The 24,960-nt window shown below is 58.9% G+C and overlaps 1 protein-coding gene across 3 annotated transcripts; it reads right to left on the bottom strand.

The window, feature by feature from the left end:
* Positions 1–276: 276 nt before the first annotated feature.
* On the bottom strand, positions 277–23,446 carry AFAP1L1 (actin filament associated protein 1 like 1). 3 transcript variants are annotated; one of them, XM_040604937.1, is made up of 19 exons: positions 23,351–23,446; positions 8,757–8,885; positions 8,099–8,182; positions 7,648–7,745; positions 7,376–7,487; positions 6,890–6,988; positions 5,968–6,179; positions 5,436–5,615; positions 4,636–4,722; positions 4,283–4,376; positions 3,984–4,136; positions 3,306–3,517; positions 2,737–2,882; positions 2,302–2,380; positions 2,066–2,180; positions 1,688–1,852; positions 1,260–1,441; positions 867–995; positions 277–472 (listed from the first exon to the last, which is right to left on the bottom strand). In XM_040604937.1, the coding sequence occupies exons 1-19, from the start codon at positions 23,364–23,366 to the stop codon at positions 449–451; spliced, it is 2,316 nt and encodes a 771-aa protein (XP_040460871.1). In that variant the 5' UTR covers positions 23,367–23,446; the 3' UTR covers positions 277–448. The 3 variants fall into 3 exon arrangements, with proteins under 3 accessions (XP_040460871.1, XP_040460872.1, XP_040460873.1); XM_040604938.1 differs by having other exon boundaries at positions 1,260–1,438; XM_040604939.1 differs by having other exon boundaries at positions 4,292–4,376.
* Between the last annotated feature and the right edge of the window lie 1,514 nt (positions 23,447–24,960).

The following is a 24,960-nucleotide window of genomic DNA, read 5'->3' as shown; positions in this document are numbered from 1 at the left end:
GGTTGCTTTGGAAAGTGTTAGTCTGACCCCCAGCATCCCCAGGATGGCACACACTGATCGTGATAAATTGGAGCACCTGCTTGGCAGTGCCACTGCCAGCCCCTGGGCTCTCCCCCATTTCCTTATGCACCACCATGGGCACACACACCTTGTGCTGAACTCCTGGCCTGGAGGAGGCTCCCCCCAGAAATGGATTTCCCAGTAGTATTCGACCTTGATCCACAAAGGACTCCCCTTTCCCACCCGCCTCCCAAATCCCCCTCCCGCCCCCTTCCCCATGGTTTATAGTGTAAAGGCAGATGGTGCTGCAGTTGGTGGGGTGTGGGAAAGCATCTCTTCCCCCATGCCTTCCCAGCACCCTCCCAGCGCCTCGGAGAAAGGGGGCTTGTAGCTCCTCCGTGAGCCCCAGTGTCTGTCAGGGGCTTGGCAAGCATTCCCGCAGCCTGGCTTAAGTCTGCTTCTTTTCCCATTCCTGCAGAGCAATGAAAAAAAGCAGAGGATGAGGACACAACACTGGAGAAGCGAGCACTGAGCCGTTCAAGGGCATCCCTCCTTACTGGGGGCTTTGGACTGCTCCAACATCTTCAAAGGCTGGGGTCACTGCTGCCCCAGGCATTGTAGAAGTGCTGCTCTTCCCCCTGCCTCCCCCAGCCCTGTCGCCCCAGATCTCCCCACAAGCTGGGCTCATGCCAGCAGTGAGTGCCACTGTGCTGGGTCAGCCTGGATGCAGGGGACCCTGGCAATACTCCTTCCTCTTGGGGTAGGGAGCATCCCCAGTCCCCAGGTTTCATGGTCAAGAGGGGGGGACAGGATGAAGGCCAAAATTTCTCATGGGGCCAGGGAGGAGAGGGAGAGTGAAACAGGACCTTGGCCTTCCGCAGCACGTTTCCCTTGTTGGCAGGGAGGATGGAGGGACTTCTCTTCCTCAGTTCAGCTGCACAGTTAACAGGGACCAGGTGCTCAGGGGGGTTCCCGTTTGACTTGTTTGTAGCTTCCTGTGCAAAACGGAGAGTGAGAAGAAGGAGGCCTTAGGAGACCCAGGGAGCAAGGACAGCCAGGGAAAAATAAAAGCACAAACTGTCATGAGGTCAAAACTGATGTGGCCAAACCTAATTGATGCTTTGCTTCCCACCTCTGTCCACAATGGGACAAAGTAGCAGGGACGCCCCCTCTTCCCCACGTGCTGCTCCCCCTGTCACCCCAAGCACTGTTGCTGAAGGAAGCTGGGGCTACAAGGGCGAGGAAGAACGGATGCGTACCCCATTCTCAGCCTTGCTGGTCACAGCCAGCCCCAGGGCTGGCCCTCCTGCCAGCGACTGCTTCAGCCGCTCCTTCACTTCTGTCAGCTTGAGCTCCAGGTCGACGCGGCGCTCCTCCTTCTGCCGGCACTGCTCCTCCAGCACCACCACCCGCTGCTCCAGGTCCTGCAGCTTCGTCCCTGCTTGCAGAAGCGCACCCGGCTCAGCGCCTTTGCCCGGGCGTGAGGCCATGGGGATGGAAAAGCCACCCATCGTCCTGGACAGGGACGCTAGATGGAGCTGCCAGCCCGGCAGCACGCGGTAGCCAGCCCAGCGCGGCCGCAATGCCGTGGCCAGCCCAGCATCCCCATCCCACCCCAGCTCTGCAGCCTTCCCCCTGCACCAGAGTGCCTTCGAGCAGCCACAGCCCTTGGATGGCACCAACCTACCCGTGCTGCCCTTCATGGCTTCCCGCAACTCTCGCTTCTCTTTCCTCAGCAACACCAGCTCGCTGCGGATCGATGCTTTCTCCTTCTCCAGCTTCTCCTTCTCTGTCAGAAATCGCCTGGCATCCTCCTCAGCCCGGTTCTTCCCATACCTGTACTGGTTGGCATCTGCATGCACAAGGGGAACCCATCATGAAGGCTCTGGCCCCGGCTGTGCCAGTGTCACCTGCGGTCCAGCTGAGCTGGGGCAGCACAACTCATCACCCATGTGCCAGAGCCAGCCAGCCCCAGCCTGGCTGCAGACGCCCTTGGGGAAACAGCATCCTCCTGCAATAGCCAGGGTCTCCCCACAGAGGTTTGTGGCTGAGGTCCCCCACTCACTCGATGCATGCCTCTTCACTTTCACCTGCGGGTCCACCCGCCGTGACTTCTCACTGCAGGAGGACGCGTGGCGCTTCACCTGGGCTCCTGCTGGCCGCCCTGGCTCCTCCTCGGCCTGCAGCAGGGACAGGAGGGAGAGCATGTGAAATGCCTGCAGGGCCATCACAGCCTGGCCAAGGCTCCCCAGGTCATCTTCTGCAGTGGAGGGAGAGGGCAAGCCATGGAGCTGCACTCACCTGAACTTTCTCATAGGGGACATCATCGTACACCACACGGGAGGAGTCTGGCCGGTGATCCTGGGAAGAGCTGGCCCACCTGCAGGAAGAGGGATAGGGTCTTCCGTTCCAGGGCATCCCTGAAAGCTCCTCAGTGAGCCCTTCCATCTCTGAGGGATTCCTGCATTGCTCTCCCAGCTTTGCTCATGAGTGCTCTACCCTACCCTACTCTACCCTACACACCTGCTTTCCATCCTGCCCAAGGGAAACCGCCCTGCTTTGAGAACCACCAACGCCTGGGACACTGGCTGTCCCCAAGATCACAGCACAAACCATGTCTCAGCCCATGCCTTTCCTAAGGAGCACACAGGGTTGAGGGTCACCATCCCCAGCCCAAGGCTCTGCCCCCCGCACAGCCCCTCCCCAGCCCGTGGCCCAGCAGGAGGACAGCCTTACAGGTAGGAGTGCCTCACGGCTGTCACTATGTTGGCAATCATCTCTACATCCACATAGTCATAGTGCAAGGCCTCCGGTGCTGTCTGCGAGCCTGTCTCCACCAAGAGGAGACCCAGCCAGCGGCCCAGGTCTTCAGAGCAGCTTGCCTGCAGGGAAGAAAAGGGTTGGGGTGCATGCCCAGCTCCCAGCCCCTTGCCCTTGCTCCTGCCTCCCATTGCAAAGCCCCACTGTGGAGGAGCATTCTCTGACACGAAGCATATGTGCAAGACTTAGGAGGGTCCAAAAGAAAGTACAAAGGCACATGCAGGAGGTCCCAGGCCCAAACCAGCTGCCACCCCCTGTACCCTGCCTGCTTCAGCCCTGCCAGCCTCCTCCCTGCCTCCAGCTGGCAAATACCTGTGGCTGCCCCTGGCTCACTCAAATGATGCCCTGGGCTTCCTGAATGTGAGGAGAGGAGAAAACAAGGCACTGCTTGCATGCAAGTGCTGATCATCATAGGAGATGCTCCCCCAGCTTGGCGACCCCCCTCACTGGATCGGTGCACCCGACCTGCCCTGCTGCCTGCTCACCTCCAGCGCAGCCACCTCCTGCCCGTTGCGAAGGATGCGAAAGGCGAAGGGGTGTTTGGGGCCCAGCCCTGGGACCACCTCACAGCCCCGGAGGACAATGGCATTCACATGGGTCCGCAGGTCGGTGCAGTCCTTGTGGAAGTAGAGGGTGTTGCCCTTCAGGCGACACCAGCGCTCCTTCCAGCACTGGTTAACCAGGACGCTGAGGTAGCCTGGGGGGTGGCAGAGCCGAGGGAAGGGTCTCAGCGCCTGTTCAGCCAGACCTTGGGCAGGCTTTAACAAGACATGGCTGCCCAGAGGTTATGGCATGGCTCCCTACTCAGCTGGTCCTTCTGTGCCTCAGTTTCCCCAGAGAGAGCCAGCTGGGACACCCTGGACCAGGTGAGGTGCCAGCCTAGTGCCACATACTCACCTGGCCCTGTTTTCTGGGACACAGGTGACCCCTTGCCCCTTCCCCATGCACCAGAGGAATTTGCAGCCCAAGACTGGGCAACATTTCACAGTGTGAGGCAGTGTCACAGCCATCCAGCAGCTCAGTGAGCTCGCTCCAACCCCACCACCCCCCTTACCCCCTCTCCTGCCTCCTGTATAGCCAGGCTGGGGGGAAGGATGCCAGCTCCCCACTGCTCCCAGCCCCACATGAGCTGAATTCTGTCTCTGCTCCCAGCCCACACAAACCGCAGCAGGGGATGTCTTCATCAGTGGAGGAGGTCTGCGTGTCCTCAGGGGAAGGCTTCTTCTTGGAGAAGCTGATGATCCTGGTGATCTTCTTCCCTGCTGCCCGGCTCATCGAGCCCTTCAGGTCAGCCAAGCCACTCTTTTTGCCTTTCCCTGGAAGGAGAACAGGGTAGCTGTGTGCCCCTGGCATGTGTCACGGCATCCCCCTTCACTGCAAGAGGATGCTCCCCAGCTGTGGTGCACACAGCTGGCTGCCCCAGCCAGGGGGACAGCCTGCATGGCTGGGGAAGGGGCTGTACCGTGCTCACTGGGCTCTCTGCGGGCCGCTGGGGAGCTGGTCTCACCCGTCGCCACGCTGTCTGAGTCGGAGGTGTGCTTCTCCTGTGACAGCCGCTGTGGGGGGAGCAGAGCAGGCACCCCATCAGCAGTGTGCCCCTGTGTAGCCCCTAGCAAAGGCCACTATTGGCCGCTTGTCCCTCCTGCGCAAGGCTGGGGTGTCCCTGGCATCAGGGGAGCCCCATCGGTCCCACAGAGCTGCTGTGAGAATGGGAAGGACTCCTGACGCAGCACCAGGAGCTCAGTGCTCCCCCAGCCACATTCCTCAGGCTCAGCCACCACGCAGCACCTCGGCAGGGCAGTTAGAAACCATTACCTTATCCAGGTCCATCTTGCACGGCATCACCGGGGAGGTAGGGGCTTCCATCCCACCCGCTGCCGGACTGCTGGCTTCCTTTATCACCTGCGGAGACAGGCCCCAGCAGCCATTTAAAACAGACCCGAGGGCCGGCGCTACTTTCCCTAGCTCAGTACACTTCCATCTCATGGGGCTGAACCATGGGGAGAGAGGTCCTGGTCTCTGCAGGACAGGACAGAGAGCCCTGCTTGGGGCACAAGCCCAGCTTGCCTGGGGGATTGCACACACCTTGGCCCCTTCAAAACTGCAACCAGTTTTGCAGATTTTGTCAGAGGTTTTGGAAATTTCAGAGGTGAGGAACTTGGGCTCCTCGCTGCCAGCACAGACACCTCATGACCTTCTGTTTCAGTCAGGCGCAGTGTGGCTTGCACCGGCCATGTAAAATAAACCTGTTCTCCCACATCTGGGGTAACAGCTTGTGGTGTGCACAGAGGCTCCTTTCCCACCATGGCCCCTTCCCTGTGGCCCCCGCCTCCTGCCCCTGAACAAAGGCAGGAAAGGGCCATGGGGAAGAGAAGGAGAGCAAACATCCCCACCCCGTGGGGGCTATCAGCGCCGGAGACGCCCAGGCCCTGGGAAGTGGCTGGCCAGGACCCCCGCCCCCAGCTGATAAGAGACAGGAACAAAGCCCCCTTCCCCACCTCAGCCAGGGAGGTCTTGCACCCCTTTCCCAAGGCAGCCCCCTCCCCACCTCAGCCAGGGAGGATGCCAAGGACAGTCTGCAGCCCCCCAGGCGAAGTGTGGGGCAGCTGTGGTACCTTCAGCCACTCCTCAGCCTGCTCCTTGCTCTGCACCGCCAGCACCAGCGCCTCAGCCCCGGGCAGCGAGAACCGCAGCTCGTGCTTCTTGCGCCGCCCGTCCTTGGGGACATAGATAACGTTGCAGGTGCCCAGAGGCACCTCCATGTGTGGCTGTCGGTCCTTGGAGCTTTTGTAGCACTAGGGGAAGCAAAGAGAATTGCTCAGGGCTCAGCCAAAACCTGCCTGTCCCACTGCCGTGCTGGGCAGAGTTGGGGTCCCTCACAGGTGGCACAGATAGAGGTGGTTCAGTCTCCACAACTGCCTCGGTGGTGGAGGGCTGCAGGGTGCCCTCTCACTCCACGGAATCCCAAAAAAGGGAGCCCTCCATTTGTTTGCAAGGGAAGTGAGGGCAGTCTCTGTATGTGCTACAGGGAAGCGGCAGCCTTGTGGTGGGGTCTTGGCTTGGATAGTGCTATTTTTCTTCAGCTTGGACCCAACCACCCTCATAGCCCACCAATGGGTTTGTGTCCCCCACTAGCTCTGGGCTCACCAGCAGTTTGCTGTCCCGTATGACGGTGAGCTGCTTGGCCCACTGTCCGAAGCGCTTCTTGCGCAACAGGAAAGCACAAATCCTGCAATCCTTCACCAGGTTCATGGAGGCTTCCTCTGACGGCCACTGGTGTGTCAGCTGCTGGCCTTTCCCCTCCTCCTCCTCCTCATCATACGACTCATAAGAGCTGCTCATTGCATCGGAGTCATTGTCTGGAAGGAAGCAGGCGAGTCACCCTGAATGGCACCCTGGGGCCCTGCCTGCCAGGCACGCTCGCTCGCACACTACCAGGGCTCCCCATGCCCAGAGGGCTCCAGCACAGAGCCTGCGCTGGGTGCTGGGATGGATGGACTCCATGTCATCCTCTGAAGACAGCAGCACTTTGACCCCAACCATCTCCATTTCCCTTCCAAACTAGGCAGGATGCTCGTGGGCCAAATGCCAGTCCCAGGTGCATCTATCCGAATCCCTGGGCTGGCTTATTTCTTTGCAAGGCTCAGACTTTGAAAGCCTGGATTAAACCTTCTACCTGCAACAGAGGATCAGCTGCTGGCCCTCTGCCCCGCACCTCCTGCACACGGAGGAGCAGGTCTCTGCAGTGGTATCCCTGCCTTAGACCTCCTCTGCTGTGGCAAGGGCAGCTCATGCAGGGCATGAGAGCTGCATAGGCAGGGACGTCCCTTCCCCATGCTGGTGACAGACATGGCACTGACTACATCCCTTCCACAGCACAACGGCTCTGGCTTGCATGACAAACAGCACTCCACGCTCCTTGCTTTTTGCCCAGCAAAAAGCTCTCTGACATGCAAGAGGTTCTCCAGCCTCAACCCCATGGGCTCCCAGCCCAGTGCTCAAGTCCCCAACTCGGGGCTGAACTTTGCTGAAGTTCTCCCCTCCCTGGCGAGGGCACTGGGATACCTACAGGAGTTTTTTTGCTCCCCGTTCATCCTGGTCACAGGGTAGTTGCTGTCTGCATCCTCGTAATAGCCATCCTCAATGGAGTTGGGAGGGCTGGAGCTGTCTGCAGAGGAATCAGAGGGCAGCTGGGGCTATTACACCTGTTTTCCCCCCACAACCATGCTCCAAGCAGCAAGCCTGCAAGCTGGGGCAGAGCAAAGCACATCCTCCCAGGGCATCTCGGGATCGGTCCCCCCATGGCTCTGATCTCTCCACATCACACCTTCCCAGCTGAGCTGGAGCAAACAACTCCTTGCAATAACAGCACAGCAGGATGGGAAGGGAGTGGGACTGAGCGATGCCGGTGGGAGCAGCGACATTTCCTTCCCCAGGACGAGCTGTCATGCCTGCCAAAAGGCTGCCTGCTTTGCCAGGCAGGCAGGGGGATGCAGCGGGCAGCTTGTGGGGCTCTTCCCACCCTCCTGACACCCTGGTGCAGAGTGGGACTCACTGCGGGAGGTGATGTACTCGGGGGCCTTGCCAGGGCCAAGGGGCAGGGCTTCCTCGTAGTAATCCTCGGGCGGGGGGGTGGTGGGCAGCGGTGGAGCAGGGTCCACAGGAACCTGCAGCAGAAACACCACCGGTGTTAGCCCGGCAGTGGAGAGGGTCAAGAGTCCCAGCAGCTACTGTGGTAAGGGACAGGAGGAGGTCCCAGCCCCAGCCACCGCCACCTCCCCATGCAGGTGCAGAGCAGACCTCGCAGGCTGGCATTCAGGGACTTACAGTTTTTGCCTGCTGGCTCCTCGCCAGCTCCAAGCCAACGCCATCACTGGTGTCCCCATCCTCTTCCTGCATGTCCTGGAGATCCCGCAGGTCACAATCTGCCCAAGGGTAAGCGAAGAGAGTGAAGGGAGCAGGGAACTCCCCAGCTGGCCTCCCCAGCCATGCCTTCCAGGGACCCCCATGGCCCTTCACTGGAAAGGTGCTGGGAGATGGGCACCACTGGTAAACACAGGTGGTGCATGGACCCCCTGTGGCCAGCTGCCAAACAGCTACAGGGAAGGAGGAACAAGCACCCAGGGTGATGATGCCCACCCCAGACACAAGGACACAGCTTTCACATTCCTTCCCTGGGGTGCCCCAAGAGCCTCTGCTGTTGCCGGGGACACCAGGACCAGCACTGCACCCACCCAGTGGGACCCCTGGGCCATCACTCCTAGTTGGCCACACATACCAAACTCCTCAAAGAGAGACTCCACGAAGCTGGTGCCATTGCTCAGGGATGCCGTGTTGACATACATGTAGTCCACATCCTTCCCTAGGAGTGAGGGGGATGCCGTCAGCTCGAGGGTGGGCAGGGCGGCCGGGGTGAGCAATGGCACTCCTCCTCCCCACAAACACCAGCCCAAGGACACAGGCCAGTTCACCCCGCTGTGTCACCTCTGGAGCAGGCATGCAGGGAGGGGAGAAGCCACCAGGGATGCTGCCCCCGCCCCAAGGAGGGCAGGAAGGTGGGGAGGCTGTGAAGCCCCAGGTGCACAGCCCTCCTGGCCTTCCAGCGGAAACCCCTGCGCTCAGCAGAAACCGGTGGCAGGAAGACCTCTGCGAAGCAGCCTTTCCGCAGGGAGCAGCCCCCCTGCAGCCATGGCAGGGCTGACGCCAGACTCTGCACCCGGGGCGGGGAGAAGCTGGGAAGCAAGCGTGGGGAGTAAAGTGACTGGAGGGGGGCTGAGCAGGTGCCGGGTGCTGGGCACAGAGGCAGCTCATCCCTGCCCTGCAGAAGCTTTTCCCTGCCCTGCTGGGGTTTTGGCCAGGACCCCCTGGGGCAGCTGCTGGGAACACCCACTGCCCCTGGGGACAGCCACTGGGTGCTGCAGGAGCAGGACACAGACCTGTGGGTGGCTGCAGCTTCTGCAGGATGGTGGAAACGGCGAGCTTCTTCTCCTGTGTGGTGGCACTCAGGTACTCATGGTCCAGCAGCTTAAGCAAGACACTGAGCTCTGGCACGAGCTGGTCCAGTACTGGGGGGAGCAGGAAAAAGCCCGTCACCCAGGGTGGTGTCAGGGTGCTGGGGTTAAGACAGAGCAGAAGGGTCTGGAATGTATGGAAGAGCCCAGGATGGGGGTCTTTGCCAGCTGGTCCAGCATGGTTGAGGTGGTGTTTGCTAAGTGCATACGTGCTCCTTCCATGCACAAGCTCTACCACTTGCACGCAGACGCTGGGATGCAGCCTGCTGAGCCTGTGAATGGAAACACCAGCTCTGCAGGTTACTGGACTGCTATCAAAGGGCTCAGCACACACGTTGTTCCATGCAGATAAAACCACACCTCTGTCTGCCCGACAGTGTACTGCTACTGGTGTCCCCCCCACTGTGATGGGCACTGGGTGGTGATGGAGGGAAGGAAGGAAGGAAGGAAGGAAGGAAGGAAAGGAAACACAGATGCCATCTCCAGAGCCACCTGGCAATGCTGCCCAGGGAGACATCCTCCCACCCCTTGCCTGCTGGGGAATATTCATATGCCCCTGCTGTGCTCAGACCACCCATGATCCCCCAGCCCAGTGCCACCTCCACAGGGTCTTCATACACAGGCTATAGCCTTCCTCCCCACGCTCACCACCAGCAGCTCCCCTGCCCTGCTGTCGCTCTTCCCTTGTATCATCTCAACTCATCCACACTGCCCAGAGGCCACTCCACTCTTCCCTCCGGGCATGGAGTCACTGCCCCTAGGGACAGTCCCTGCCCTACACAGGCACCTGAAAGACCCCCGGGGATGGGACAGGAACTGCAGCACAGGAGGGGCTTTCCCCACCCAGCTCTGTGTTAGCTGAGCCTCAGTCCAACACACACAGCCCCAGAGACTTCCAAGAGGGTCAGAGCAGCTGAAATCTTGGCAAAGAGGAACCACACCAGAAGCCACCACTCATCCACTTCTCAGTGTATGGGATCCCAGTACCCGCCAGCTCCTGGCCTGCTGCTACACCTGAATACAGCATCAGCCCAGCAGGTAGAACCAGGCAGGGGAGATAGGAAGAGCCCAGCAAAAAGCAGGAAAAGACGATTTACTGCAAATCACGATCACAGGCACAGCACATAAAATTGTGGGTCTTCTCTTTGATATGCTGACTCATGGGTTAGTTTTTACAAACCAAAAGCACAGTGCAGCTGTGGGGTTACCTGGGCAGCAAGACTCCAGAACACACTTGGGATTTTGCATATCAGAGCAGGGCTACAAAAGAAATTCATCACTAAAAGCAGTATTTATGGTGCTGGCAGCACCTGACTGGCAGCTTTGGGAAAACGTGTTGGCCAGGGATGGGAAGGATGGAAAGGACTTGAACAAGGCAAGCTCTGGACTCCAAATCTCTCATGAGCTCCCACAGCCTCAATTCTGCATGTTCATCGACATCCTCATCCCAGGTGTCTTCCTGTACTTATCTTCTCTGAGCAGGATAAGACAAAACTAAGGTGGATCCAAAGCCAAGCTTCTGTTTTACCCAGGACCATGCACCTGCCCAGCTCCACTTGCATCCAGGGGTAGCTCCTGCAGGAGACGACCTGTTCTGGAGAGGCCAAGCTCAGGGACACCAGCAAACCTACAGCCCTGGAGACTATGGAGGGGCTGGTGTGTGTGTGTGTGTGGGGAAGCTGCCGTTTCTTCCAGTGCAAGCGTGAGCAGGTTCCTTTCTCTTGGCAACGACAAAAAGTCATTGCGGCACAGCTGGGGCAGCACACAGCTGGCTTTGGGTCTCCCGGGGAGGAGGTGGCCACAGAGGCAGCTCGGACATGCTGACTGATGGGGATTGCTTGCAAGGAGGGGAGGTTGTGTGCCCTGGCAGCATGGAGCATCAGGGACACCCTGCTCAGGTTGTACCTGTCCCCACTCCAGCTCCTCCGGGCTCTGCCAGGGAAAGGGGCCCAGCAGAGCAGAGCTGGGCAGGAGCGAGGGCTGGCATGGGACATATTTCCCAGGGGAAGGGCAGGATGCTGTGCTGCTGCAGCTGATGGGATCCTCATTACCCATATTTTTTAATGAGCTTCTGCTGGGCCCTATCCAAACACCATATCCACCCTACCCAACACCCATCAAAAACTGGGCTGCTACAGGTTTGACCCAGGATTTTGGGTGTCCACCTGCAAGCCATGGCACGGAGCGAGTCTCACAGGACTGGTGGAAGCAGGCTAGCACTGCTGCGCCAGTGCAGTAAAACCAACTGCTGTTTCAAAGGTTTTTGGCTGAAGGGAAGCCCAACATGAGTGGGTTGGTGCGGATCAGCGCCCAGCCAAGATGAGCCTCTGGGCAAGGAGGCAGTGTGCCCAGCCCCAAATCTCTGCCTCCCCAGGATGCAAGGCAGGATGTGGCTCACAAGTCTCTTCCTGCCATCCCAGCTGATGGGCTTCTATCTCCACAGACCTTCTGCTTCCTCCTCCCTCCCCAGTGCCAAGCTAAACAGCAGCCTCAGCCCTTTCAGCAAAAGCAGTTTTGCCGGTGCCCCTCTCCCATGGGCAGGCCAAACCAGGACAGGTATTCCCCAGGCAGGGGGTGAAGCCTCAGCACAGTTCCAGAAGGAACAAGCAAACCTGGAGAGCTGGCAGCATCCCCCAGCCCACAGGGAAGGAGAGGACAACCACAGGGGGAATGGGGCTTCTGCTCCTTGAGCTGGAAACACATCCGACAGCAGACAGGCAGCTGTGGGACCTAGGTCCTGGTGATGGTCTGCTCGCTGCCCCCCTCCAACATGCACCTACCGGGTTGGGGACCTGCTGTGGCCATATGAGAACCTCACGTGCATGATGAGCAAGGGCGAGGACTCAGCTCCCATGGCCCTCTCCTAGTCCCTCTGCAGAGGCAGGAAGGGAAGAGGGGAAGATCCTCCCTGGGATGTTTGGTGCTGCACAGACTCCTGCTCAGCAGTGCGGTGGTCTCAAGGCCAAGTGAGCATCTTCCCCTGCGAGGCTTGGCAGGGCAGGGGACCAGCAAGGAAGCAGCTGGAACAAAAAGCAAGATGCTTCCCTGTCTGCCCAGTGCCTGCAAGCATCTCGGAGACACCCATCTTCCTGCCGCCCTAGCTCAGCAGGCTCTCAGCTGGCCATGAGCTCCCACAGAAGAGATGAGGACCATGCACATTCCCTACATCAGCTTCCCAAACCACACAGAAACCTAGGCCATGGCGCTCACCAGCATCCCCATCCCCTGCTGTGTTCAGGACATCTCCCATCACAGCCACCAGCTCTTGTGTCAAGGCTTCAGACCAGCAGAGGGCAAAACTGCAAGCAGATTGCAATTAATAGTGACAAAGCAGGTGGCGTGTGTGGCGAGGGGGGCGAGGAGACCTTACTGTGCACAAGAAATGAGAGTGCCTGATAAGTGAGGCTTGTCGCCCGGCATGGCAGGCGGGTGAGCTCATCAGCAATGCCCCAAGCGCCAGCTCTGAGCCGGGGCGCACGGAGCACGGTGCGGTGCGGGGCGAGCACTGAAGGCGCCTTTGTTTCCCCCCAGCTGAGCTGTCCCCTCCATCTCCCTTGTTAAACATCCTCCAAAATACAAGGGGCGGGGGCGGGGGGGGGGGGGGCAGTCAAAGAGGCCTGTGATCCCAGGAGTGTGCACAGCCTGCTGAGCCCAGCCTCTGCCTGGGGGAGTGGAGAAAGGGAAGGAATTAATTTCCTATGCTCGTTAGGCTTCCAGCCTAAATAAGGTTAATGGGGTGACTGCAGGAAGCAAGGGGAGATTGCTTCAGGGTTGCTTTGTGGAGGGGAGGGGGGGGCCACTGTGACCAACCCAGGGTCACCTGGAGATCAAGGGCCAGCACGTTACTTCTGCGATAGCCGGCAGGAGTGAGCACAGACCCCGCACCAGCGGGTATTAGTGCCCACGCCATGGCGGGCAGGGGACTGGGCTCATGAGCTGAGGGTGGGTGCTGGTGTCAGTGCACAGCCCTGCCCGCAGGGGCTCTGGCAACCTCTGTGTGAAACCGTGGAGCCCAGGAACTGAGGGGACAGCAGGACATCAAAGGGCTTCTGGGGGGAAGGCAGCATGGCAGAGTGGCCGCAGGCGCTGAGCAGGTGATGCAGGCAAAAAGGGACCTTACGTCCCTCACTTGCTGAGCCACTGCCTCACTGGTGGGACACCTCCAGCCTCGAGCCTGTCACTGGTGCTAACAAATGGCTTCCACCTGCTGCTTTCTTCTGGAGCTTCTTGCAGCTGAAATCTTGTGAGGTTGTACTGTTCCGCTGGGCTCAGGCTTCGGACACGGACATTGCAGGACAGGGAGAGGCACCAGCATCCCCTTCCAGAAACTCACTCCACTTCACTTCTGCAGCCTGTTTCACTGCCGTGGCAGGATGAGGAGGTGTCAGTGAGGTCTCTGAGCCTGCTAAGGCCAGGAGCTGTGGCAGCAGATGGCTTTAGCATTAGCTAACTTGGGCTGGATGGGCTGGGGACCCAGGGCAGCTTTGCTGGGATGGGGTGAGCTGGGGCACCAGCACTAGGATGCTGCTGCCGTTCAGGACAAGGCAGCATTTCCTCTGTTGCTAAAGTCTGCCCTAGAAGCAGCACCAGGCATGTTGCTGGCAGAGGAGCTGTGTCCCCTCCAGCACCCTACCACCTCTCTCAACTCTGCACCCAGGCCAGCTCTATTTTCAGACCCCATGAGCACTCCCCCGCCTCAGGGACCTGCTTCCACAGCATGGAGATAAGAGGCTGGGTGTAGCCTGCAGCTGCAGAGCCCATCTCCCCCTCCCTGGCCTCTGCTCCATCACAGGAGCAAAAATCAGGTCTTGCTCCAGCAACCTGCAGAGAGGAGGAAGAGGAGGAGGAGGAGGAAGAGGCTCCAGCCAAGCCAAAGCAGAAGTTTCCTGCTGTACAGACCCAGCTTTTGCAGGGGGAGGGATAAGACAATGCACGTGGAGCTGTCACCCCAAGCAAAGCTGGTCTGCAGCCTGGAAGAGAGCCCCGAGGAGGGGAGATGCTGTTTCACAGCATCTTAACACTGCGAGGCTGCTGTAGTGGGAGATGTACTGGGGCCCCTGTCCTCTGCCTGCCCCAGCCATGCTTCCTCCAACACCAGGTGAAGGCTGGGGTTGAGGGGGGGCAGGGGGAAATCGGATGCTGGATGTAACAGCCATTGTTTGTAACTAAAATAAAAACCAAGCAAAAATAAATCCTTCCTGTTGGTGCGGGCAGGGCCCTGGGACACTGCTGCCTGCGCAGGGCTGCTTAGAACCACCACCAGCAGTAAACAAACGTTTATAGCTCCTGGGATGCCATAAATAGGTGGGGAGTGGGCCAGGGAAGGGGGCATAGCCAAGGGCTATCCCAGCACCCAGTGACAGTGGTGGAGGCGCCCCAGCCCCAGGAGGAGCCCTGCAGAGAAGTCACCTACCCTGTGGGACAAACAGACCCAGCGCTGCAGAAGGAGTTGCTTGCAGCACACAAACCACTCTGACCTCTCCACAGGCTGATGTCGACCCACTTGCAAGAGCCACCCGGGCGCTGGGACGTGCCTCCATACCTCGCTGCCTGCCCCCAGCCTCCTCCTACCCCCAGCACAGGCTGTGGGCATCACCAGAGGGATGATGCCCGAAGTGGGTACTGACAGCCCCCTCCAGCCCCAGCATGCTGCTTCCCACCCCAGCAGGGCCAGCGCTCCCCAGCACTGCTCCCCGAGGAAGGCCACGGCCTCCCGAGCTCTTTGCTGAGCTCCCGGGGCAGTTCCTGTTCCCATACCCATTCCTAAGGAGGTTTCTTTCCGATGGGGAGGAGGCAGGCATGCAGCCGGCAAGGAAGTGCCTCGGCGGGGGTGGCGCAGGGCTCCCAGAATTGTTCCTTTGTGCAGAAGACAGGAGGACAAACTTGCTGCCTGCCTGCACCCTGCCTGCAGCTACTGCTCCTCCGGTGCAGGCAGGAGGAGCACCCTGCCAAGCAGGCAGGAGAGGGGCAGGGCAGCGCTGAGCCCCTGGGAGGTGCCAGGGGCAAGCAGGGCATCCCTGCCAGCCAGGCTCAGCTTCCCAGCCAGCCATCACCAGCTGGGTGTGGGGCAAACTGGGATGACTGGGATGGGCTGGTGGGGCCAGGGATGCCAGCCTGGAAAGTACCTCCTCCTCCCAGTGCAGCTGCCCCCATACAGCTACGGAGCAATTTGGTGTGCTCCAGCCCGGAGGGTTTTTAGAGAACAGCCAACTGTGAACGCTCACACTTGGGCTCTGGCAACATCCCGTAACAGTGGAAGATTTGCTAAGGGGCCACTCAATGCACATGAATCATCTCCTCCCTGGAAACAAGGGCCCCTTGAGTGGGGTGGATGGGGGAAGCGCCTCTGACTCTGAATCCAACAATGTCAGCAGGAGCCTGAGTGCTTGGGGCTGGCTCCTGCATAGCCAGGAGCCCTCCACCCCTCCTGGCTCTCCAAATGCCCCAGCTGGTGCCTCTTCTCACCCCTCGCTGTGATTAACCCCCTTGCTGTTAGCCCCAGGACCCTGGCAGATGTCCCTGCACCCCAGCAGTTCCCAACTCAGGCGTTGCAGCATCCCTGAATGTTGCACAGCACAAAGTGAGCTCAAACCTTTTAACTTGAACCCCAACCTCCCAGCACCTCCCTACCACCTCCCCACAGCACACCCAGTGCCCCGCCAAGCCAGGCTGCAGCAGACAGGGCAGGGACACACACATCCTGGGGCTCTCAACATTGTGACCTTGCAGTAACTAATATCCTTAGCTGATAACCTTGGCAAATCAGTCCCGGGAGATGAACGTGAAACCTGCTTGCTCAAGGAAGCAGGAGGTCCCCCCGCCAGCACTCCCTCACAGTGCAGACCCCGGCTGGCTTCCCCCCTTACACAAAGGAGCCCGCGGGGTTTGCAGGGCCCCCCCATCCTGCTTCAGCCCTGGGAGACAGGGAGATGAGCAACCAGAGAGCTTAAATAGCAGGAAGGCTGCCCTGGCTGTGCCTGCTGAACCTCCTTCATCTGCGGCCCCATCTGCTCCAGATGCCCACCCCGATGCTGACACCAGTTTGGGGAGGGACTCCTTTCCTAGCACAGCTCCAGTGGCACAGCCAGCTCAGCCACTTTCAGCAGTGCTTGTGTGAAGGGTCCTGTGTCTGGCCCAGCTCCTTTGCCAGCAGTAGCTCATCTCCTCAGTATAAATAGCTCTGCAGAAAGCCTTATCGCGTGGCCCTGCTCCCAGCAGCTTGCCTGCTCCAGCAGAGACCAGCCGAGAAGCAAGTCCAACCTGGGGCCAAGCGGCAGGGCCACCTCTCAGCCAGGCTCTCCTCAAGTCTTCCTGCTTCACCCTGGCCCTCTGCACAGAAGGGGTTTCTCAGAGTCCACACCACATCCCAAAATGGGGAGAGGAGCAAGGGGAGCTGCACTGCATGCCTGGGGTTGGTGCTTTGCCCAATGCACCCAGCCAGGTACAAGGGAATCAGACACAGAAGCAGGACTCCAAACATCCCTATCCTAGTGCACTCTTTTCTGGAGAAGATAGAGTTCCACATCTTCCTCACAGTCTTAAACTAGAAAACAGGAGTCCTGAATAGAAAGAAGTGTAATTACAGGCTGACAGTGCTTGCAAAGGGCAAAGATTCCCACCCACACTCACACCCCTGCCAGCTCACACATGGCAGAAACCATTGCTCACTGCTGTGGGGCCAGTCAAGCCTCTTCTCTATAAAACTGGATTAAAAGAGAAGCTGGAGGACAAGGGGATCATGGTAGTTCCCTTCCCACCCAGCCCTCTGCCAGCAGCCCATCCCTCGCAGCACGGCCCAGAGGGAGGGGTGCTGCTCTGCAGCTGAAGCCCCAAGCTGGGTTGAGGGTCTCCTGGTGATGCCCACATGCAGAGCATGGCTTCAGGTGAAAAATCTCCCGCTCAGCTCCAGCAACCACATGCCCAGTGCTGTAGCCTTCCCTGAGGGCTGCAGCATCCACACCCGGTGTGCTCTGCTTGGTGCCCCAGTCCCCTGGGGCAGTGACTCACAGAGGAGTGTCACCTCCCCAGGGAGCCCCCAGCACAGCCACAGGGTATCAGAGGGGCCAAGGCTCTCTGAACTGGTATGGTTGCTGGAAGAAACCCCCAGGGCAGCCCTTGCTGGGCTGCAGGGTACGTCCTTCCTCACAGCAGCTTGCATCAAAGCAGAGCAGCTTCACAAGTGGTACAGGTAATAATTAACAGGCTGATTAAATTACCCACAAACACCTTCTGTGACCCAGGCAGATAATGACCCTCCAGTGCCCCGTACTGCAGCAGGACCCCTTCTCCAGGGGCTGCTCCACCTCTGCTGATGGCTTAGCAGCCCTTTCTTCACCTCTTGGAGAAGACTCTGGTGGTTTGCTTTAGCTCACCAAAAGCAAACTTTGCCCCTCTGACCTAAAGAGGCTGCAGCTGCCCCCACCCGGGAGGAGGAGGAGGGGGTGGTTTCTGAATCGTCCTTTCTTACTGCCGAGCACAGCAAGAAGTTGAGCAAATAAAAGCACCTAAGTGAGATGCTGCTGAGTGACCCTGTTTGCATCCCCAGGCAGGGCACTGGCAGCCTCCTCCCTCTGCCTGCCCTGCACTCCTGAACCTCAGGGGGCTCCTAGCCCCAGGAGTATGAGTTGTTTCCAGCCACAGCACAGCCCAGTCAACACAATTAACTCTACAAATAAATGTGGAACAGGTTCAGTACTTCCAGGCTATGCTTCAAACCTCAGTGCCAGCCTCAGTGAGCGTATGGCAAGATGCTCTGCTGGGCCAGCCAGGGAGCTGGGCTCAGAGGCTGCTGGCTAGAGAATGTGTTTAAATAATGAATGAAAAAGAGAGGTTTGAGATGCCCTTTAAAGGAATAGTCAGGCAGGGGTGAGACCTGCTGAGTAATGTATAAAAAACAAGCTTCAGGCAGAGGGGAGATGTTAGGATTAGTCAGAACCCAGAATAAACTGTGTGTTCTCCAACCAAAATTTTGGTGTCGGCCTTTTCCAAACAAACTCCACAGCACAGACAGCAGCAGGTTGGCCTGGGCTCGCCTCCAGCATCAGGAGAGGCCCTGGGACTGGTGCCACAGCCCTTTGCCCACCCCTGTAGCCACCGTTGGCGGTGGGCAGAGCACCGGGCATCCTCCCTGGGTCATACATTCCTGCCTGCTGCTCTCTTGGAGCTGGGGGTGACAGCAGCTCTCACCTTTCTGTAGCCCTTCATCTCCACCAAACCTCAGTCTCCAGGACAGCAGGAATTACAGCTAATTGCAGGCATGGTGCTGGGAAGGGAACCCACTGACTCAGCACCCAGGTGCTGATGACGGCTCTCCTGCGGGCATGCCCCCCCCACTGCCCTGCACCCAGGCAGGCACAGCCACATTACCACTCAGGGCTGGGTGGGTCCTTCAGCCCCCCAGTCTCAAAAACGGACACCCCAGCCCCACTGACAGAGGTGAAAAGCTCGCTGCATCCCAAAAGGCTGCTCTCTGTGTCCTGTACGTCCCCATTCCCTGAAGCACAGATCCAAAATATCTCGGATGCAATACCTAACCTGCAGGAGCGAGACGTGGGGAGGCTGGTCAGGGAGACACATTCTAGGAAGAAAAGTTACACGAGGTGGTTGTGCCTTGACCCTCAGAAGCAAAGGAGGGTACAGGACCCTCACCTAGGAGGGTCTGGGCAGGGACGACATGGGATTTGCAGGAAGGAGCTGGTGGATTAGCCACCAGCCAGCTCCACTTTCCCAAATGCTTTCAGCTGCATTGCATGATGTGGACCCCTCTTTTCAGAAGCAGTGGGAGAAGAAACCACAGACCCGCTGTGGGAGAAATATCTCCACAGAGTTGGGAGGAGGGAGACTAGCATCCAGCTTCCTGCGTTAGCATCCCTGCCCTGCCCCTGGCAATGCCCAGGAGCTCGGGAGCTGTGCTGGGCACTAGTCCCCCCTGCCTGGCAGGGGACCGGGACCCTCGCAGTGGCTACCTCAGCCCTGTCCCTGCAGGAAAGCGATGTTCCTGAGCCAGGGCATGGCAGAGGGTCTCTGCATTTGGGGGCTGGGGCCGTGCTGCCCCGGAGGACCCTCGGAGGGCAGGATAAGTGTATTTTCTCAGCTGAGAACAGCCCTTCCGTTTCCTTCCCTTGCCCAGCTCTGCCGGGAGCATCAGGTGCAGCAGCAAGGCCACCACCGACAGCGTTTCCTACCCGCTTAACCCCTGCGGGGCAGGGGTGGAGAAGCAGGAAAGCCAGTTTATCCCCACAGGAAAGAGGACAAGCTTGAGCACAGGGGAAGATGTGACTGGTCTGGTTATTGCCAATGGCTCCGTCAGTGCTGGGACTGGTTCACCATATCTGCTTTTAACTCCAGGACACAAAAGCCAGCTATCAGACCTGTTGCTACCTACCTTCTATTCCTGGCTCTGTCCTTTAAAACCTCGGTTTCCCAAAGCATAAGATGACACTGGGAACACATAAAATGGGAGGCTGAACCCAACGGATGAGGAGCCAAAAAGGGGCTGTTCCCCCATCACCGAATTGGGTGGGTTTAATGTTCAAAAAAACCCAGAAAAAAGTCAAAGTCATTCTTCAAGCTGCTCCTTACACATCTCCTGTTAATTGCCAGCTATCAGAGAATACCAGCGTCTCCCAGAGCTTCCCCTTATCACTTCCAGGATCACATGCACATAAAACCCACTTCAAACAAAAAAAAAAGTATTTTGAGCATGGAAATCCCTTGCAGCAAAGATCTGTTTTCGTTCCAAACTGTTACGAAATGTAAGAGAGCCTGCCTTTGATGCGATGGGAGGCATATCAGGAGCAAAAATGGAAGGGAGTGCAGCAGCCATGCTGCTGGGGTGGGGGGACGGGATGGGACACGACCCTGGGGGAGGGAAGGCCAAAGAAGTTATTTTCATCCTTCCCCACTGCGGGGGCTGCAGATTGCCAGCACAGCATCTGCAGAGGGACCTGAGCTCTCCGAATGCCTCTGCTTTCAGCGCCGCAGGGTGACAAAAGACAGGCTGCTGGTGGCTGCGTGGGTGCCCTCACCGCGGGTGGCAGGACCTGCTCTATTCATCCAGCCGGTGCCCTGGCAGGGGGTGCCAGCCCCTCGTTTGTATGGCGGTGGGGCTGGGCTGGCAGAGACAATGCAGAGCTCCTTGGGAGGCTTCCAACCCAATTGTCCTGCTGCTGCCCTGGGAGAGTGACATCTAATAGATATTTTGCAGGGCTGACAGTTGTGTCATTAATTTTAAGGTTCCTTATATCCAGAAGATGTGTGTTTCTCAAGGGAGAGCTTTAGCTGTGCCAGACCGGATAGTAGCTGGTGTAGGGAAGGGTTAAGGGGTTAGGACTTGAGCCTGGGATGCCAGAAACCACTTCAAGCCTTCACTCTGCTAAATCGTTATCTTCTGTTCCCAGCAAGTTATTTGGCTACTGAACAACAGGCAAATCTTGAGTCCAGCCCAGTTTTCGCTCCTTGTCCTCCTCTGAAAAGCCTTCCCACTGTTTGAGATGAGACAACTTTTTCAAAACCTTAAACAAAGTTTTCCTGGGCTGGGATAAGAGCTACCCACCGGCTGCAGGCCAGGGGATTTCAGGCACATTGGGGCTCGGTGCTGCTCCATAGCTAAGGGCATGTCAGCCTTGCAGCTCAGAACATTTGTGCCGGAAAACAGCATTTCCAGGTCAAGAGCAAACGCGGGAAAAAGGCAGGTTTTCCAGACAGCTCAGGCAGATAGGACAGTCCCCAGGGTCCCTGGTTGGAGGACGCTACCCCTGCAGCAGTCACTAAGGGCACCAGCCTGCTCCCTCCCCTCTCCAGCAGCCCCTGCCACAGCAGGCATCTGTGATGTGCACAGCAGGGCAGGTCTGTGTCCCTCCAGAGCAGCCAGGCTGGCTTCAACAGAGATCCAGTACCCACAGTGAGACCCATTTCCCCCTGTTAAGTTCAGCGTTGCACACAGAAGGCTATCGGAAGATGCAGAGGGGCAAAGAGCTCCAGTGCCTTCCTGCTCTGCTCGGCATCAGCATCCCTGGGGCTGCCCTCCCACCCAGCTTTGCTTGGCATGGTGGGGCCAGGGCAGCCTGCGGTGGGCTCAGCCCCCTTCCCCACACGCTCCCTGGCTATAAACAGGCAGTGGCCTGGGCAGCTGAGTTTTCAGCGGAAGGAATGGCTGCAATGCGGGGGAGAGCTCAGCACTTGCCTGGCGCACTAACAGCTGGCCCGATCTGTGTTTCTCACCCACTGCACCCCCTTCCACTGGGCTATGTTCGCAGGGCGGGTGGGATTCCTGCTGCCAGCTCGCAGGCAGCAGGTCAGGAATGATCTGGCCTCCCTCCCACCAACCCCATGGCCTCCCCATTCCTGTGGGCAAGCTGGAGCCAAGTTTATCCCTGACACATCTCCACTGGCTTTGCTGGATTTAGACCCCAGATAAGTTTGGTGCAGGACCTAAATTCTGGTGGCACAAAAGGTCAGGGAAAAGTCACTAATGATGAGAAGCCATGTGCAAGCACAGCCCTGCTAGAGCAAAGGCTCCTGGCACAGATCACCTCCCAGATCACACATATATGCATTTCTCCATCAGCACAACCTGAAACAACTCCACAAAGCAGTTGAGGGCACCAGTTCCCCTGGTTAGCTGCTGGTGTAGGCTGAGCCCCACACGAGGTGCTGCCCAGCCTGCTGAGGAAAGCAAGCAGGCTCAGATGGAGCACAGAAAGTGATGAAGAAGCTGGCAGATCATAAAGCAAGAGCAAGTTAGGATACATGCAGGGCCTGAGCAGAGCTCCAGGTGAAGGAAAGGGGCTGTCAGAGAGCAGGCAGAAGCTGGGAATGGGGCACAGAGCTCCTACCCATCATGAGACCCAGCACCCCTTGTGCTGGGAAAGGGAGCCTGGTGAGACCCCCACACCTTCCCTCCATGAGCCACAGCCCCCCAGAGGGATCCAGCAGCTCTGCGTGACGAGCAGGAGAGTCTGGATGAGGTTTACATTGGCAAAGACCTATCCAAGTGCCAACTGCAATCCATTACAAGGCTCAAAGCAAAGCAGGCAGGCACTGCTGCTGCTACCATAGCAGACACCAGTGAGAGGGATAAAACAGCAGAGCAGCTTTCCCCATGGAGTGGCCACACCATGCTCTCCATCTCTGTGACAGGCCAGGATGGTTTCCACAGCATGCCAGGCACCTCCTGCCCTTTCCTGCAGTGAGGTCCCAGGTTTGATTTTTAGTGTGGGCTGGGATGCAAACAGGGTAGACTCCCACCAGTTCGTACAGCAGAAGAATGGGGAAGCCAAGACCATCTGCTCTCTCCTCATCAAGGGGGTCTTCTGGGGCCTTCAAGGACAGCTCTGGCATTGCATGTCTTTTGACGACAATCCCCCTCCTGCAGCAGCACCCTTCTGAGCTAGCAAAGCCACCCTGTCTTGCTGGCAGGCAGGGTGAGCCACAGCCATGGGGGAAGGCTGTCCCTGTCACCGTCGTCCCTGTCCCCTCCTGTGCCGCTAGGCACTGACACGGCTCTCCCAGCCCTGACACCACGAGCTGCAGCCCAAGAGTCAAACTCCTCATGACTGTGCTTCCACTGCGGAAACACCACCCCATCCTTTTACATCGGGAAAGGGAACTCTTGACCCCGGGGTCTTTCTGGTGCTGACCCAGAGCTGCAGACACAGCACTGCCTGAACCATCCTGGGACTGAAGCGTGGTCCAGCCCACAGAGCTGGAGCGATGCCCCTGGCCCCCGTGTTATCATTTCTGGCTGGTGCTTCTGTAGCACCTGAGGACTGATCAAGGGCCAGGACTCCCAGGCCACACCATGCCACCACCTGCGCCTCCTCTGCAGCCCAAAGCCACTGTTCAGCAGCAGCAAGCAGCAATCCCCCCAAAAGCCTTCCTCTGCTCCCTCCAGGGACCTGCCAGCTCCAGCAGAAAGCCAGGACCTTCTCTGCAAAGTTGGCCCAAAGCCCTGGCAGGTTTATTCATATCCCAGATCAAAGCCTAACAGCTACGTGAGCCCGATGCCACAAGCTGAAGGCAAGAATCACACACGTGGGAATGCAGCTGCTTCCCAGCAGGGTGGGGATCAGGCCCTCCATGGCTTTACGAGACCACCAGCATCTTCCCCAGCTAGGGAAGCTCTCTGGATCCAATCAGCTCCATCTGGAAACACCAGTCACCTCCCTTTCCACAACCATAATTTTCCCTAACAAGTGCTTACACCCCATAGACTTGTTTACAAGACACCAGCTTTTCACCCATCTGACCAGCAAAGGGAAAGTGGCACCAGTTCGTGTCCCAGCTGGCCCTGCCACAAGGCTCATGGGGGCCGAAAGCACCCAGGTGGCAGGGTCCCACATCGATCCGGTGAGCTGCACTCACTCGGCTGGGAAGGGATGTGCGACCCCCAGCTCCCCGGGACCGGGACCGGCATCCCCTCTCCACCGTGCCGGGTGTGCTCCACGCCGCACGGCAGGGTGAGGGGATGCCGGTCCCGGTCGAGGTCCCGGTCCCGGTCCCGTCCCGGTCCCCCTTACCGCTGAGACGGTCCATGGTCCTGGAGCCGCGGGCAGCACCGGCCGCCCCGGGAGGCGCGGGCGGGCGAGTGTCACCGGCAGCGGCCGCCCGGCGGGGCCGGGTCTCGGCTGCGGAGCGGCCAATGGCTCCGCCCGCCCCTCCCTCGGTGCACGGCAGCGCCGAGCACCGGCACGGCCCGGCACGGCACCGGCGGGCCGCCCGGGGTGTCCCCGCCGCCAGCGGGCGGCCGGTTTGTCCCCACGGCTGGTGACGCCCCGTGTGCGGCACCCACCTCCCTCCAACCCCCTGCACGGCCGAGGGTGTCCGGGGGTTGCCCCCCCACCCCGTGCATCTCCCCCCGGTGCTGCCCCACACCGGGCACTGAGCACCCCCAGCAGCACGGACAGAATCTTTCGCGAAGGGTGCGGGGCCAGTGGCGGCCACGTCCCCCCTGCCTGCCCACGGGGGTCGTTGCTTTGGGCGGTCCGGAACAATTTCCCCCATCTCAACGCACAGGGGGTGAGCAAGCACAGCTCCCCCTTCCCACCCCGCTCCCTATCCCTGCGCCCCCCCAAAACCCCTCCTGTCTGCTCCCTCCTGATGTCCCTCACGTGCCCAGTGTCTCTCTGGCCATGGTCACAACCTCCCCAGCAAGGACCGCAGGGGAGACCTGGGCTTGGGAGACACACGGGGAGTGCAAGGGAGCATCCCGTGGGTGGGCAGCATGTGGCCCCCAGGACAATTTCCCGCAGCCTCAGGGCTGCGGCTGAGCCCTCGGGGGACAGCAGGCTACGACAGAAATGGGATTCGGTTTCACACATACCCACCTCTCGCTTGGGAAAGCAATAATTGATATATTAGATGTGCATTAGCAACTGACCTGGAGGGATTCCCCATTTGGGGCTCTCTTAGCCCAGGACAGTTCGGAGGCGGTGGCCCCTCTTGTCGTGCCCTCCCAACCCGGAGCCTGCTCCCTGCCCGGCTGCTGTTGGCTGGTCCCTCCCTGCTGGATCAAGCCCCCTTTTTCTCCTGTAACCCGGGGCTGCAGCCAGGGCACATGGCACCCACAGGCAGGGCTGCCAAGGCTGCCGCACGCCAGGCTCTGGCTGCTTTGTGGTGGGGACTTACAAACAGCCAAGGGACAGCATGGGCTGAGGCAGCGCCGGCTTCCAGGGCAGGAGCTAACGCCCCCGCCGCTGCTCGCCCCGTGCAGATGGGTGCTCTCTGCACACCTGGGGGCAATGGGAGCCTGTGGGGGTCCCACAGGGTGTCCACTGGATGGCACGGGCCAGAGAGGCTTCATTAGCTCTGAGAGGTAGCACTGGGCCCTGCCTCAGTTTCCCCATCTTTGCCATGCAGGTAATTGTGGGGAAACAGTTGCTGCCCATAAAATGCTTTGAAAATGAAAAGACTCCCGCTGTTGTGTTATTAATAATAACAATCTCCAGGCTTTATCACTGAAGCTGCTGCTGGAAATGGAAGTTTCTTATAGCCACAAATGGTTGAGCTTGATTTAGGGAGACGTAGTTTATATGAGGAAAATCATTGTAAATAAAATTGGTTCATTCACTCCTGCACTAAAGCGGGCAGAAGCAATTACCAGTGCAATATTGCCAGCTCCACCTCAGTC

This window comes from Falco naumanni, chromosome 8, assembly GCF_017639655.2.
Source record: "Falco naumanni isolate bFalNau1 chromosome 8, bFalNau1.pat, whole genome shotgun sequence".
NCBI lineage: Eukaryota > Metazoa > Chordata > Aves > Falconiformes > Falconidae > Falco > Falco naumanni.
The sequence above is the reverse complement of the archived record's forward strand: the minus strand, read 5'-3'. Positions and strand labels throughout refer to the sequence as shown.

Coding starts and splice junctions, on each gene's coding strand:
- AFAP1L1 (XM_040604937.1), bottom strand. Junction 7,488..7,647: donor GGAGCCAGCAGGCAAAAACT/GTAAGTCCCTGA, acceptor TTTCTGCTGCAG/GTTCCTGTGGACCCTGCTCC. Junction 473..866: donor ACGTGCTGCGGAAGGCCAAG/GTCCTGTTTCAC, acceptor ATTGCTCTGCAG/GAATGGGAAAAGAAGCAGAC.